The sequence below is a fragment of the Mustela nivalis genome (assembly GCF_964662115.1).
Source record: "Mustela nivalis genome assembly, chromosome: 9".
NCBI lineage: Eukaryota > Metazoa > Chordata > Mammalia > Carnivora > Mustelidae > Mustela > Mustela nivalis.
The window spans coordinates 86,089,985-86,107,151 of NC_139028.1; the positions used below are offsets into that span (position 1 = coordinate 86,089,985).

General features: G+C 37.3%; 1 protein-coding gene across 7 annotated transcripts in view; it reads right to left on the reverse strand.

Annotated features, from left to right (window-relative positions):
- The window catches only part of CCDC34 (coiled-coil domain containing 34), a 71,759-nt gene that overhangs the window by 34,638 nt on the left and 19,954 nt on the right, over positions 1 to 17,167 (reverse strand). For 4 of the 7 annotated variants that reach the window (XM_082684231.1, XM_082684229.1, XM_082684230.1 and 1 more), the window contains 3 exons: positions 14,621 to 14,779; positions 13,481 to 13,622; positions 11,447 to 11,982 (listed from right to left, as the gene is read on the reverse strand). In XM_082684231.1, coding sequence (XP_082540357.1) covers positions 11,765 to 11,982; positions 13,481 to 13,622; positions 14,621 to 14,779 — 519 coding nt within the window. In that variant the 3' untranslated portion in view covers positions 11,447 to 11,764. Of the gene's footprint in view, positions 1 to 1,052; positions 1,196 to 10,139; positions 10,184 to 11,446; positions 11,983 to 13,480; positions 13,623 to 14,620; positions 14,780 to 17,167 lie in introns of those variants that run through there. The other 3 variants (XM_082684233.1, XM_082684232.1, XR_014299076.1) reach the window with 2 other exon arrangements.

Sequence of the window (17,167 nt, forward strand, 5' to 3'; positions counted from 1 at the left end):
TTCTTAGAACTTCACTGAAACCTAACCCTCTTTCTCCCAACCTATTTTCTTTCCTTCTGTCCTCCCCATGTAGGTCAGACCTAACCATGGTCTGATAGCTTTCCTGGCTCCTCGGACTCCCTCGCTATTTCTCTTACAGGCTAGTACTCACAATCTCTTCCGTGACTAATCCTATCCTGGTGTCTGTTTCTCAGAGGATCCAAACTAACATACAAGGTTTTAACCTTTTTTTTTTTTTAATTAACTTTCCTATTTGATTCTTATGAAATATGGGAAACAACTCTCCATAATTTCAGCCAAAGATAACTTAAATGAGCTTCCAAGAAGCACATGAGCAAAGCTTCAAACTGAAAGTCAAAATATGCCTGAATTTCCCTCATCAAATTCATATGGAAGATTTCTGCACAGTCTTAACAAAGAAACCCTTTACATTAAAAGCTCCCATAAAGCATACACCTATCTAAAAACACTACTACTACTTTCAAAGGCCAAATGTTTTATGAAAAAAATTACCAATTGGCATCAAAAACATGACAGTAGCATGAGTAATTCTCCTTAACTGTACAACTTTTTGAAAATGTGTACCCTTATTTAATCTACTGTCAGGAAGTAAAATGTTACTTCCATTATCAAAAAATACTCAAAATGATATATAAAGCATCTTCTATGTGTCACACATTGTGCTGGGTACTTCACATGGTATGTTTATCTTTGCAACCATCTTCTGGAGAAAGTATTAAGTCCATTTTTTAGAAGAATAAACTGAGGCTTAGAGAGGTAGAGACTTGTCTAATTCCTACAGCTTAGGGAGCAAAGCACATATTCAAACTCAAGAAGTCTATGCTCCCCTGAGCCAGGCTGCTTCCTGGCAGAACCTGCACGTGTACCAGAGGAAGGCATCCTCAAGTAAGTTTTGTTTGTCACTAACTAAGATGAGATGATACTGCTCTCACCATCCTTACTAGGGATAAGCAGTGACCAAGTCCTCTACAATTGCAAAAATGAACAACATAGAAAACAGAAACAGTGCAGAAAGGGACTTTCACAATCACCTTGTCTCATGTCTTCATTGGACAGCTAAATAATGGGGTGCCTGGGTGGCTCAGTCAGTTAGGCGTCTAATTCTTGATCAGGTCTTGATCTTGGGATCCTGAGTTCAAGCCCCATATGGGCTTCACACTGGGCATGGTGCCTACTTTAAAAAAAAAAAAAAATTCAATCTGGACAGCTAAATAAATTGGTGAGAATTTCCTCTATTTTAACATACATCTTTTAAGATTTGCCTTTTAGATTTATCTACGTGGGCACTTTGCATCTCAGCCCACACCAACAGAGGAAAGCCCTGGGCTGAGGGAGTGGGAGTCACAGACAGGTAGGCGCTGTATGGTTGTTTTGGTAAATTTATTCAAACTAAAGTTGAAAACATTCCACTCCCACGCCACCAAAGAGAAACAAAGATTGCTTCCATCTCCCTCTGGCCCTCAGGTGGTTCCCAGGACCATGAAGCTGGTGGGAAGGGAGAGGCTCTTCTTTTTTTTCCAAGTTCACGTGCTAGTTCCATCAGCTTAGAGCAGGTGAATGAGAAAGGGAAAGGAGGAGGTGCTGTGGTTTCTGGGAAAGAAAAGTGCAGTTGTTCCTTGCCAACTTTTTTCTCCCGCACATAAGGTGCAACTTTCTCCCTACTGACAGATAATTGAGTATTTTCCCTTCTCAAGTGTTCCTCTTACCCCTTCCAATTTTAAGAGGAAATTCAAGACCCACTGCCCTTTCTGAAAAATTTTCTCTCTCAGGCAGACTGCCATTATCAACAGTAGGTATTCACTGCAAAGGAACTTAGTGTGTTTTTTTGCCAGCCCACATACGAATTTAATTTAGAATACTAATGGGCATGGTAAACACTTAAATATTATTTGCTATGTTTCCTTTTTTGAATAAAGAATAATTAGTTTTTAGTTTAAGTCATAAAGTGCAATTTGTTAGTGTAATGTAAACTACTTTATATTTTGTTCTTCATCTGGGCCCTGGGTATCACACTAAGCAAGTCTTTGAAAGTCCAACGTTTGAATTGCTAATTAGATCACTAGCAATTCGTTTTTTAAATAAATAGTCCATCTGTAATACTTCAGACCCTGAAGCCATAGGTGGTCCATTTTTAATCATCAAACTTCAAGGTTTGCTCTCACATGGAATATTTAAGATTTTTCTGTAGAAATGACTAAGATTCTAGAAATTTCCTTGTAACGTTGTAGAGGGTGTCAATGTATACAATCCATCTGAAAGACCCTTTGATATTCAAAAACTGTCATATAACCTAGCCTTGGGTCTTTGAAAGAAAGGTTACCTGTGAGTGGTGCCTGGGTGGCTCAGTCAGTTAAGTGTCCACCTTTGGCTCAGGTCGTGATCCCTGGGGTCCTGGGATCAAGTCCCGCATCTCATCAGGCTTCCTGCTCAGCGGGCAGTCTGTCTCTCCCTCTCCCTCTGCTTGTACTATTTCTCTCTCTCTCTGCCAAATAAATAAATAAAATCGAAAGGAAGGAAGGGGAGGAAGGGAAGGGTAGGTAGGTAAGTAGGTAGGTATGTAGGTTACATGTTAAATCATCCCTGTTCTAGGTCCATTCCTTCCTCTCCAGGCTCCAAAATGATTAAATGCTAAGTTTTGCTTATTCAGGGCCTCAAAACTGGGTCACAGCTTAATAACTTCCACTTGGAAGTGTTTCCTGACAAAGTTAACTTCCTCCCGATGTGCTCCTATGGCTCATGCTTTAAGGTTGATCCTGGTTTAACTCCACCTCCACCAGAATGTAAGCTCTAACAGATCTAAGACCAGGTCAATCTTGTTGACCACTCTATCCCCCAAATCTAGCACTGTGCTAGAAATTCAATAAATATGAATGGAATAATCAAATAGAAGGCTTCCCTCATTCTATCTGAACCCTCATTTAGCATTTTATATCATGGAAAGTGTCTGTACTCCCTTCTCTAAAATTGCCTCTCAGGTGGGCACACTCTCCTCTCATGCCCTCTCAACCTTTTCCATTGCTCTTCCAGTGGCTTCTTTCCCACTGCCTTATCTTTATGTCAGTTCCCTACACCCCAGCCTAGCCCATCATCTCCCTGCCAGCACATGATAGGTACTTTGTAAGTATGTGTTGAATGAATGAATGCCATGCTTCAAACTCTCCTGGGGAAAGGTTATCCGTCTCCATGGCTTCAATAATTATGTTAAACTGAGGAGGTCTAAATATCTAACCCTAAACTAAATTTCTCACCTGGGCAAGAAACCTGTGTCTCCACAAGAACCCTTATGTCAATATACTCACCACTAAACTTAGGATTTCTAATTAAACAGCAGATTAATCAAATGCAATTATCTCCATTCCCTCTCCAACCTCTGCTAAAATGATGGCAAAGGAATTTCTTTAAAAAAAAAAAAAGAAAAAAGTACAAATCCACAAGGGGAAGGAGAACAGAAGAGAATACAAGAACTAACTGAAGATTTCAGTACATTGTTAGAAGGCACTGAATGGAGGCGAAATAACCAAGTTAGGACAGTGTGGATATGGCATTTTTTAAAATCATCTCTAAGAATACTCATGATAGTTGCATTTCTTTTCTTTTCTTTCTTTTTTTTTTTAAATTGGCTCTGTTTCTTCCAGGTACCTTTTTCCCTTTTCTCTTTTACTGTTTAAAGGTTTCTAAAAACCGAAATAGATACTGGTGCACACAGAGAACTGACTCAGCCTACAGAAATAACACATGGAGACCCCAGGTACCAAGGAGAGCTCATACCCTAGATGGGCTGAAACACCCTGAAGTGATAGCTCACATAATGAACAGGATACATAGGGCTGCCTTCCCAAACTCTACTCACGAAAACTGGCAGCAGGCTTATATCCCCCAGGAACATCCACAGATTCTTCTCTTAGGAACTGAATAGCCCAAGGAGAAGACTTCCAAGCATTTGGAGGTTTCCTCAACAACAAATAAAATCCACCATCAGTAAGCCCTGCCCATGCCCACACAGCTTCCATGAAGCCTTTTTAATGCTCTATTCTTAAGTCAGAACAGACGGGATTCATAGTATGAACATAAATGTCAGACAGGGATTACCAAACATTTGAGGATCGAAAAAGAGAAAATGAAGGAAAAATTGGCACCTGGAGGAAACACAGCCAATTAAGAAGGGGAAAAATGCAATTAATGTCTTTAAGACATGTGAAAAGATACTATATCCATAAAATAAGTATAGAATGCTATGAAAAAGGAATAAACAGGAGAGAGAGAGTGAGTACTTGGAATTTAAAATGAGGTAGCCATAAAAAACTTGCCCATGAATCAGAAGATAACATCAAAGAAATCTTGGTCCCTCTCCTGGTGGGGCAGGGTATGGGGGTGGGACAGAGATTTAAGGGGGGGGGGCTTAAAAAAAGATTAGAGAATTGATTCAGAAATGCTAACTGCCTACTAAACAAATTGAAGAAAAAAGGGAACAGAGAATGTTGTGGGGAGGAAATCATCAAAGGAAAAATTCATGTAAATAACCCCCCAGAGAGCAGGGCCATGAAGGTAATGAGAAGTGAAGCAAATAGTTTTCCATCAAAAAACTTTTAGTACTATTAGATTTTTTTTTTTTTTTTTTTTTTGGAGAAGGGGTGGAAGGGCAGAGGGAAAGATTCTTCAAGCAAACTCCCTACTAAGTGCTGTGCCTGACACAGGGCTCAATCTCTCAACCCTAAGATCATGACCTGAATTGAAATCAAGAGTCAGACACATAATTCACTGAGCCACCCAGGTGCCCCAGCACTATTTAATTTTTAAACCATGTGTATATATTGTCTTCATTATCAACTTAGTAGGAGGAAAAAGTCCTCTATTTCTTACCCCTATATCTATCCTACTTTTCTATATTCCCTTTCTCCATTAATAGTATCAACATCAGTTAGGTCTGAAACAACCCTTTCCAATTCTACTCTGGAAAGATTTTTCAGACATGCCTCCTCTCTATACCTACTGTCCTCATCTGATCCTGTCACCTCTCTGGGGACTGGTTCCACAATATCATTACTGTCTTCGGTCTACTCCCTACCCACCCTGCCCAAGCCATCCTGCTGCTGTCACACTTTTAAAAGCTTTGCATGCCTGCTGTGGACTGACAATGTTCTCTCTTTATATAGTCCCCCTCTTTCAGGATACACCTCAAGGCTTGGAGTCAGTGGGTATGTGTTTTCCCTATCTACCCTGATCCCCACTGCCACTTGCAAACCACTTTACATCTCAACCCTTCGAAACTCACAGCCCTTCTGAATATGTCATCTGACCACAATAGCCAATACTGCTCTTTTTGACTGTCATATGGGTTAAGTTAAACCAGTTACTGAAATCCTAGCACCGAGCTCACCATCTTCTCTCTACCACTACTTGTCATAATTCCTGGCAATTTGAACATCCATATAAAAAAAGGCTCCCCAAATCCCGGCCTGTTGTTTTCTTAATTTTCTCAGTTCCATTGATAGACTCCATGTAGGCCACCCACTGCCATGGTCATGGTCAGGATCTTGTCATCACCATCAACTGACTGCAAGCTCCTACCTCTCCAGCTTCCCTCAAGAACCTCTAGCCCAACATTGTGCAAGAGCACTGGAAACACTCAACTGAAAAGCTCTTCCTCACTATCTACCATCCATAGTTAAATACCATGTTTCAGTGCTATAATCACTCCCTGGAAAACACTCTTTAAGAGACTGACGTGCTACCTACTGCGCTAATGAGCCACCTGGAAAAAACTCTTTAAATGATTTGTTCTTTCTCCCTCCATTCTGCTTGCCCTATTTGTCCAAACCTAATAAAGCCTTACTCTGCTCCTAATCCCAAGTAGCTAAACTTCTCCCCAGAAAAGGAGTAAAACATGACAGAGTTCTGTGAATTGGTCCAATTTTGAACCAAAAATATCAAATCACAAACAACACTACCCATCATTAAGTCCCATTAATTTCTCTGGTACATTTGTTTTCCCCTTGGCAAGATGCTCATTCTCTATTACCTCTACCTTTATCTCTCCTGCTTGCCATAACTTCTTGTATCCCTCTACTTGCCTCCCTTTCATACTTCATTGAGAATCCAGAAACTATGAAACAAGAACTACCTCTCTCATCCTCCTACCATCAATGCTGTGAATCCAGCTACATATGAACCAATATACTGTGTTTTCTCCTGCCAACAGGAAGATTCCTTGCTTCCACATGAGCCATTTAAGAACTACATTTCTAAAACCATTTTTGATCTCTCCTCTCTTCAAGCCCCCTTCTTCACCTGGATCATCAACATCAGCAGAGAATTATGTTTAATATCACCCATCTCAAGCAAAACAATGTCCTCGACCTATGTTTTCTGCCAGCTCCCATCCCATTTATCTTCTCTCAAGAGTTGTCTTGATGTATAACCTCCACATTCTCACTTGCCATTCTCTCTTCAACTTACTTTGATGTGGTTTCATACTAGTTTTTCTTATTAAAAATATTATATAGGAAACAACATAAGGTTGTTGGACTTTGACCTCTTGATTTCCAATCCCTGTTCTGTGACTCGCTAGGTAAAAAAGTAGCATAACTTGTCTATGTCTCAATTTCCTTAGCTATAAAATGGGGATAATAAAAGCAACTATCTCATAGGGTTGTGGTGAGGACTAAAAAAGCTAGCGCACATAAAAGCACACAGAATGCTGTTAGCATACATAAAGTATCCAATATTGAGGTCAATAATGGCCTTTCTTCATCTTACCATGGCCAATTATGAAAGCTCTTTCCAGCTCTTCCTTATCTCTTAGGCAGCACTGAACAAAATTCCTAACTCCTTGCTTCAAACACTTCCCATGGCTTCTGGGACATCATACCTCACTGGGTTTCCTTCAACTTCAATGAATGCTTCTTTGCAGGATACTTGCTGGCTGTTCGATTTCTAAATATTGGGATATTGAGCCCTCTCTTTTTACTATCCAAACCCTCCCTAGATAACCTGATCCAGTTCTATGCTTTTAAATACCACCTATATACTGATGTTGCTGAAATTTATATCTTCAATCCTGGCTGTGCCCAAGCATCAGACACAAATATCTAACTGCCATCTCCACCAGGTTACTAAGTTAGTATTATAAACCAGAGATCTAGATCAGAATACTTAAGGACTCCTCTCTCCCCATCTCAGCCATGCATCTACTCCTACCACATCTTCTGATTTTTATAATAGCTATCATCATTCACCCAGGTGATCAGGCCTAAAAACACATCTAATGTTTCCTCCTTCCCTCAGCCTGACGTCCAAATGTTAGAAGTCCTGCTTGTCTCACCACCAAAATATATCCCAAATCCATCTCTACTTCCTACCATGCTGCTACTGTCACTTTACTTCAAACTACTGTGATATTTTTCCTGAATACAGCAAAATCTTCCCCATGAGTTTCCCTGCCTTGACTTTTTGTCCCCAACAAGCCAGTTTCCCCACAGCAGCCAGAGTAATCTCTAAGTATATATCTGATCTCATCAATTCCCTCCTTAAAATCTTCCAGAGGCTTCTCAACACAATTAGAATAATCGAACTGGTGAACTCAGGATTATATGTGATCTGACTCTCCAGCCTTAACTCTTACTATCTTCCCCATCACTCTCTCCAATCCAGACACGCTGGCCTTTTTTCAAACATAAAAAACTCATTTAAAAAAAAAAAAAAAGATTATTTGAGAGAGAGAGAGAAAACACAAGCAGGGGGGAGTGGTATGAGGGGTGGGCAGAGGAAGAAGCACACTCCTCACTGAGCAGGGAGCCTGTTGTAGGGCCCAATTCCAGGACCCTGAGATCACAACCTGAGCTGAAGGTAGATGCCCAACTGACTGAGACACCCAGGTGCCCCACAAACTCATTTCTGCTCTAGGGCCTCTGTACAGGCTGTTGCCTCGGACAAGAAATCTCTTTCCCCAGATTTTAGCAAGGCTAACTTAGCTGCATGTTACCATCCCAGAGAAGCCCATCCATCTAAAGTAGTGAACTTCCTCCTCCACCCAGTTACTATTTATCCCAATATTCTCTCTTATTTTTCTTATAGCATCCAAAGCCAAATAAAATGCTGTTTGTTTACACATTTAATATGTTTCCTATCTCTGCCATATAAGATCTCATGAGGGTGAAGGGGGCCTCTCTTATTCACAAATGAACCTCCAGCATCTAGAATACTAATTAGCCCATGGTAGGTACTCATTAGGTTTTAATTCAATCAATCTGAAGAAAACAAAAACAGTATTCACCTTTTACTTTTAGCATAGGGGTAAATGAGCATTGAGAAGCACTGACAAGTAAACTTACTGTTAGTATATCCTCAGTCAAGACCAGTATGTTAACCGAAGTCAGTTATTATACACATCAATTATCACTAAAGAAAAAGAATATTGGTACATCTTATCAGAAATATCATATAAAAAAGAAACTTACCTGCATTTTTAGGTACTCCCACTTATTATTTTGTAACCCCATGATAATTTTCTAAATTAGACAAGGTATTGAACACTGAAAAAAAGAGGCATCTTCCAGATACGTAGAAATATAGCCAGGACTCACAGACTCAGGTCTACAATACCTGTGTTCTTTCTATCAGATCATGATTTTGACATTATAGTCTATCTAGATATTTCAGAGCACTTCCAATCAGTGGTAGTAGAAGTCAGAGATATTTTCAAAACCTCAAAAGTTATAGTTTGTAATGCCTAAAATATCAAGTACCCTGACATCAAAAAAAAATGGATTCTCATTTAAAACACTAACACCCTGGTGATCAGGTATGCTGATTCAAGTTTTTGATTAATAAAATGGGATTTTAATAATAAATGAGTTTGGCAGTCAAGATCATTGTAGTAGTAAAACAGAACCTCACACATCCATAAAATCAAGTCCAAATTCTGCAGCATAGACAGAGCCTTTTTACTCTGACCCCTGCTTCTCTCCTAGCTACTTTTCATAGCATGTCCATGAGTATGGTCAGCCTCATGACCATTTGGAATAATCTCTGCCTATCTTTTACCAGCTCAAATGTCACCTCCTCCTTGTAGACTTTCTTAATTCCTTCACAAACTGAACTATCTCTCCTCTAGGTTCCCAGATGATCTTTGAACTTGATTTTAAACAGCATATTATAGTACTTAGTCTGTTACAGGTTTTCCTGACTAGGCTGTAAATGTTGACTGAATTAAAGAAATGTTGTTTAAATTCCTAAATCAATATGCAAAACACCTGTCACAGAGTAAACGATTATAGTAGTCCCCCCTTATCTGTGGGGATATATTCCAAGACCTCTCTCTGGTAGACACCTGAACCACAGATAGTACCAAACCCTATTTATATACTGTTTTCCTCTATAAATACAGACCTATGATGAAGTTTAATTTATAAATTAAGCACAGTAAGAGATTAACAATATGAACAATTATAATAATATATTATAATAAGTTGTATGAATGCAGTCTCTCTCTCAAAATACTTATTGTACTGTACTTACCCTTCTTTGGGACTGCAGTTGACCACAGATAACTAAAACCACAGAAATCAAAACCACAGATAAGGGGGGACTATTGTAATTTGGCCAAACTAATTAATCGATGATTGAACAAAAAAAGTCTGATTAGAATTAGGCTTATAGTTAAAAGTTGCCTAAATAACTTAATCTATGTGTGAAATTGAAGGTTTCTTAAATACAAACATATATTAAACTCCCAAGAATTCAGGCCTCTATATGCTTTGTTTTTAACACATAAAAAGTTTATTGCTACTTTGGCTAATTGTACAGTCTCCCGACACAGGTGAATTTGTTAAAGAATCATCACCTGGAAAAATCACTGTGTCTAAGAGGTTCTCAGAAGGATCATCAAGCCTCTAAATCTCACCAATATTCTGACCCAATGAACCCTACTGACTCCTCCCAAACTGTTCTCTGGTTACAAGTGAATTTTCCCAGATCTCTTCCAAGATCTTACTCCTGTTTCTTTGTGTTGGTCAGCACCACCGTACATTCATCATTCATCACCGGAAATGTGACAGATGACTAAACTAGCAGAAACATGGAATATGTTCTAAATAGGTATCACTTTTAAATGAACTTACTGAACTTTATATTGTCACAACAAATCTTCATTTCTTGATGGTTCCTAAAAAAAGATACAGAGTTTTAAAATTTAATAAAAGTGCTGTTATTTTTGTAATCCTTTGAACCTTCCTTAATATGTATTTACTAATATGATCTCAGCTTTAATAAAATGCCACTTAAACTTTAACATTAAAAAATAATGTACTCGGAGAAAGGGGAACCCTCCTCCACTGTTGGTGGGAATGCAAGCTGGTGCAGCCACTCTGGAAAACAGCATGGAGGTTCCTCAAAATGTTGAAAATAGAACTGCCCTATGACCCAGCAATTGCACTATTGGGTATTTACCCTAAAGATACAAATGTAGTGATCCAAAGGGGCACATGCACCCGAATGTTTATAGCAGCAATGTCCACAATAGCCAAACTATGGAAAGAACCTAGATGTCCATCAACAGATGAATGGATCAAGAAGATGTGGTATATATACACAATGGAATACTATGCAGCCATCAAAAGAAATGAAATCTTGCCATTTGCAACAACATGGATGGAACTAGAGCGTATCATGTTTAGTGAAATAAGTCAAGCAGAGAAAGACAACTATCATATGATCTCCCTGATATGAGGAAGTGGTGATGCAACATGGAGGCTTAAGTGGGTAGGAGAAGAATCAATGAAACAAGATGGGATTGGGAGGGAGACAAACCAAAAGTGACTCTTAATCTCACAAAACAAACTGAGGGTTGCTGGGGGGAGGGGTTTTGGGAGAAGGGGGTGGGATTATGGACATTGGGGAGGGTATGTGCTTTGGTGAGTGCTGTGAAGTGTGTAAACCTGGTGATTCACAGACCTGTACCCCTGGGGATAAAAATATATGTTTATAAAGAGTAACAAATAATGCTGCATAAAAATATAGAATTAATAAAAGTCTAAGACAATAATAATAAAAAAAAATAATGTACTAATAATCTTAATTTCAAAATTAACCACCTAATTATAACTAATGTATAAGTATTTGTATAAAATTTAGCAAAATATCATTAGTGTTTCATACCAATCTAAGATCCAGAGCATATAATAACGTTTCAAAACTCGACCCTCATTTCTTTGTTACAAAACATGCCTCTAATTGGTTATTTAAAAACATTTAAAAATATTTACAAAGGAAAATACACCAAAAGTTATCAACAAAGACTGTTTTTGATTACTGTAGGAGTCTAACCTATTTAAATTTTTCTAAGAGTTATCTTGAGCATGCAGTTTAGAAATGTTTGTCTGAACAATTTAAGCTTAATCTTACTATGTTCATAAACACAAACACAGAGTATGAAAGAACACAACACAAATTGTTGGTTTTATTGGCATTACAATGTAGCTTTAATACAAGCTAAATATAAACACAGTTGTTAGATATTCAGTCACTTATCCTGGGAAACAAAATGCCAAGATCAACCTTGAAGCGCTTATAAAAATGAAAATGTATAAAGGATCTTCAATTAGCTCTAAGGACAATATATACAAATGCAAAAATGGGAAAGTGCCAATAATCACATCACATGCTGAGCTGTTGACTGAGGAATAAAAACGATTCTACTTTTAAAATTAAATAGCGTTAGGTAAAAGCATGCAATTTCCCACATCCACTATCTTTGTATTCTGCACAGAGTTCCAAGGCAAAGATTGCTTCTGGCTTTCTGAACCACCAGAGAGGATGATGACCTGCGTGGCTGACTTATCACAGGCCTTTTAGTCTTCTTTCCTGATAGGTCCTTAGCTTCTTTGGAAGGAGGCATATGAATGGGTTTCCATGGAATTGGATTATAAAAGGCTGGTTCTGGATAAGAATTTCCACTGTAAAAATCTAAAATTATTAAAAAGTCAGAACAAAACAAAACAAGAAAAAACTTCTTGAGATCAAAGAAACTACTTATTTTTAAATTCCTAGAAAAATGTTACAGTATCAAAAAAGCAAAAATAATACTGACAAGCCAATTTAATCCATTTAAAATTTGAACTCTAATATATTTTCAAACAAGTAACATTTTTCAAATATAGTAAGTACTGCAGTAAAAATTAAAATATAAGTGATAATTCTAAGTCCAAAGAGTGTTGTCAAAATCTATATAAATAAAAACTCATATAAAAATTTTATTAAGAAATCACTTTTAGAACCCTTAAACTGATCAAAATCTTCATTTTCTTAACTCAGTATAGGAAACCACTGTTTGTGTACTAGTTTTTCCTAGTCAGACACTGAAGTTTAGAGAAAAGAAAGGTATATTGCATTATAGCTAAAGTGAATCAAAACTCTTGTTCTGAATCACTGAAATTCTAAATTATTATCAATCAAATTAATCTGATTATATACTACCCCTGTAATTTTGCTTATTAAAAGTAGAAGAGCATTTTCAGACAAATGTTTATTAGAACAACTCATTAAAAATGCAAAATTTGATAAAATAATCCGTTATTGTAGCAAACAACTTCTAGTCAATATATATATTCCCACCTGAAGTTTTAACTATACTAATCAATTGTTGGGTTAAAACCACTGCTTATTCCTCTTTTTTTTTTTTTTTTTTCAAACAGAAAAAGAGAAAGCAAGGAGCAGACCATGCCTAGTGCCTAATATCTGTAATGGATGACTTTTGTGACACGTAGGAGAGGCCTAAACCCTGACAGCAGGAATGTGTTGTTCAGACACTGGCAACCCACTTTGACTGCATAGATATGTCAACACACACTTCACCAAGATGGTCAAAACAAAGTCTGGAATATGTTCTATTGTGTGAACAGAACAGAATGGGGTATTTTTAATAATAAATCACTTAAACAAGTGAAGGCAGCTGTCAGCAAGGTATGAGCTTCCAACATGAAGTACAAAGAAAAACATGCACTGCCATTTATATAATCAGAGCAAGCCTAAAGGCCAACCGGTTTTGTGTCAGGTTCATGTGCTGCCTAGTATTCCACCCTGCAAAAGGAATGTACCAAAGACATTGGAAGCTCAGCCTCAGAGATGGTTAGAAGAAGGGGAGGAAAAATGATCTTTTAAATATATCCTCATGAAGGCTTCAAAAACCAAAAACATAAGAAAGTTCCACGTGTTTCTTACTGGCAGAAATCATTACTTTGCAGTTTTGCAACTACTGCTTTTAAAATATATCTAATTTATAAGAGAATGACAAAAGATTTGTAGTATCTCTATAGGAACATAGTGTGTTATAATCTTCCAAAAAATAGTAATTTGAAAGAAAAATGAATTTTACACATATCTATTTATGTCAGAAGGAAACATAATGTATAATATTTGCTCCTGTAAGCCATATTTATCTAAGCCACATAACATAAAAACCAACCTGTAAGTTTTCCATTGGCATAACCATAGCTCTTTGCAGCTGGACGAGGTTTATTTTTTGCATTTTCCAACCATTCCTTAAACCTTTTCTCTGCTATTTCCTTTTTTTCCTGTAATTCAGCTTGCCGTTGTTTTTCTTTTTCCTTAAAATGACAAGACCAAAGAATCTCTAGTGATGTTCTGTAACTAAAAATTCTATTCAAATTCAATTGACTCCTTCCCCAATAGCTTCCTACCCCAATGGCTTACTGATCATAAATATTAAATCATATTTCTATAAATTGATAAAAAAAATTAAACATGATCAGGTATGTAATCTAAAGGTGGCTGCTTCTACACAAGACATCAAGCCCAAGAAGGAAAAATGCAATTCGCAGTTTTGGTTTTTTTTTTTTAAGATTATTTATTTATTTGACAGAGATCACGAGCAGGCAGAGAGGCAGGCAGAGAAGAGGGGAGGAAGCAGGCTCCCCACCGAGCAGAGAGCCCAATGTGGCGCTCAATCCCAGGACCCTGGGATCATGACCTGAGCCGAAGGCAGAGGCTTTAACCCACTGAGCCACCCAGGCGCCCCCAATTCGCAGTTTTAAAATGGAACAGTAACTTGGGACGCCTGGGTGGCTCAGTTGGTTAAGCAGCTGCCTTCGGCTCAGGTCATGATCCCAGCGTCCTGGGATCGAGTCCCACATCGGGCTCCTTGCTCTGCAGGGAGCCTGCTTCTCCCTCTGACTCTGCCTTCCACTCTCTCTGCCTGTGCTCGCTCTCACTCTCTTACAAATAAATAAATAAAATCTTTAAAAAAAAAAAAATAAATAAAATAAAATGGAACAGTAACTTACAATGTAATAAGGCTTTCATAAAAGTGCATAAAAAATATTTAAAAGCATAAACCATGAAAAAAAGTTTGAACCTGACTGAAAATATATCAAAAAGCTTATAATATTCTTCAACCTGAAAAAGCCATAAATGCATATTCATATCTGAAACTTCCACATAGTATAAAGAAGTAGGGATAGTTTCATGTCTTTGTTTTATGGTAAAGTGGTCCCTATTTTCTATTAGAAACTTTTTATACAATATAGTTGACACATATGAATACTAAAGCCATATATTCCAACTGGTTACTTTAATATAAATATACCTTTTCTTTCTTCTTCTTTTCATATTCTTCAGCATTTTTCTTCTTTAACCATTCTTGGTATTTTTCTTTTGCCTTTTCTTGCAAATGTTCTTTCTCCAATTCCTTTGCTGCTTTTTCCTCCATTTCCTTATTAATTTTTTGTTCCCTTTCTTTTCTTTTCTTAAATAAAAATGAAAGAATTTCAATTGCATTATCTGTAATTATGCCCATATAAGCAAGGAGTGTTATATGCAGTAATTTTCTAAACTTCAGTTATTTCTTAAAAGAGATGGTAACATAGTGGTTGATACAATGTAGCTTTTGAAAATATATAACATACCTGTAATTGCCTGGTCAAATGTAGTCTACCAGCTTTGCTATAAATTTCATGAGGACAGTAACAAAGACCTTGCCCACCGAAGTATACTCAGAGGTTGTAGCAGTACGAGGTAAACAGTAGGTGCTCAATAAAGATTTGTTGGTTAATGAAAAGAAATTATAACCCATTAGACTGTTCTAAATCTTGTATTTTATAGTAGATGTTTACCTTCACTCTAAAGTAGAAACCATATATGTATATTTCCTGACAGTTTGCCAATACAAATACTTAGCTAAAATCTTTGTCATCTGTGAGATACACAGCACCAAAAAAATAACATTTTGAACCATTAAATACCGTTATAAGGGCACATACAGACAAATCTCTAGCTACATAATTCTTATAAGATCTACAGAGACCAGAGGTGGCAAACTTTGGTCCCCAGACCAAACATGGTCCTGTATTTGTAAATAAAGTTTTACTGAAATATGGCCAAACCCATTTATTCATACATCTATTGTCGGTGGCTGCTTTTGCACCACAACAGCAAATTGAAGAGCTACAACAGAGACTGTATGGGCTACAAAGCCTAAACTATTTATCTGGCCCTTTAAAAAAAAAATCTGACTGTAACTCAATGTTTGTTTCCTTTTCATTCAGAAGATAATTTACCAATCCACCTATATTCTAAATAAACCAATAACATGGCTTACTCTCCTTATCAAAGGTTTAAAAATAATTTTCAAGGCCGATGCATTGAAATGCCAGATGCATTACCCTTCATGGAGCAAAAGAAATATGATCGAAGAAAAAAATTCTTCCCTTGAAAGCATCTTGTAGAATATGTTAATGTAAGTAATTCAATTAACATCCAAGTAAGAAACACCAGTTCCATAGAATATACGTCAGATGCCATACAGGAAAGACGGGTTTTAAAATTCAAAGCCCAGCACGCTTGGGTGCCTCAGTCAGTTGAGTGACCAACTCTCAGTTTCGGCTCAAGTCATGATCTCAGGGTCGTGAGATCGAGCCCCATGTAGAGCTCCACTGCTTCTCTCCTTTTCCCTCTGCCCCTCCCCACTGCTTCCTCTCTCTCTCAAATAAATAAATAAATCTTAAAAAAAAAAAAAAATCAAGCCCAAGATGCTATGTGTACTTCTGTCTTGCTGGTCCACCAACAGCTGCAACAAGGAATCCTTTCTTGCTGAGAACACAATTTCCATTAAAACAATAATGGACTTTACTTCATACTGTCAGAAAAGCTACAAGATTAAAAACAATCTTGTAGTATATTTCACTCACTGTCTGACTCATGAGACTCCTCCACAACCTCATCAACAAGGAGTCTTCCAGTCCCTATGTTGCCTTCCATTATAACAGCTAACATCTATTGAGTGTTGACTCTTCTTATTACTTTTGTATATACTTTATACATATGTACTATATCAATTCTTATAACCACAATATGAGGTAGGCAGTATTATAATCTCAACTTAAAAATATGGAAATGAGGGACGCCTGGGTGGCTCAGTTGGTTAAGCAGCTGCCTTCAGCTCAGGTCATGATCCCAGCGTCCTGGGATCAAGTCCCACATTGGGCTCCTTGCTTGGCGGGGAGCCTGCTTCTCCCTCTGCCTCTGTCTGCCTGTGCTCACTCTCTCCCCCGATCTCTCTCTCTGATAAATAAATAAAATCTTTAAAAAAAAAATATGGAAATGAGGCACAAAGAAGGTAAGTCATTTGCCTAAATTTACACAGGTGGTAAATGGCAGATAACAGAGCATACAGATACCAAAATGAATGTTAAGAATAATTTTATGTCAATTAATTCAATTTAAATGAAATGCCAAAGTTCCTTAAAATATATGATTTTCCAAAACTGATTCAAAAAGAAAATAGAGTATCTGAATAACGCTCTACTTGTAAAAATAATTCAGAATTTAAAATATTCCCACAAAGAAAACCCCAGGCTCTAATAGCTTCACTGCCAGATTTCATCACACATTTAAGGAAGAAATAATACTAATTACTACACAAAGTATTTCAGAAAATAGAGGAAAAAAGGAATACATCCAAACTCATTTTAAGAACCCAGTATTGTTCTGATATCAAAACAAGGCATGGAAGTCACAATATACTAATAAGGATGAGACAAGATAACTGTTCTCATCTTCAAAAACTTGAAATTTTTAGAGATACATTTAATGAAAGATGTATAATACCACTATACCTGGAAAACTAAAAAACACT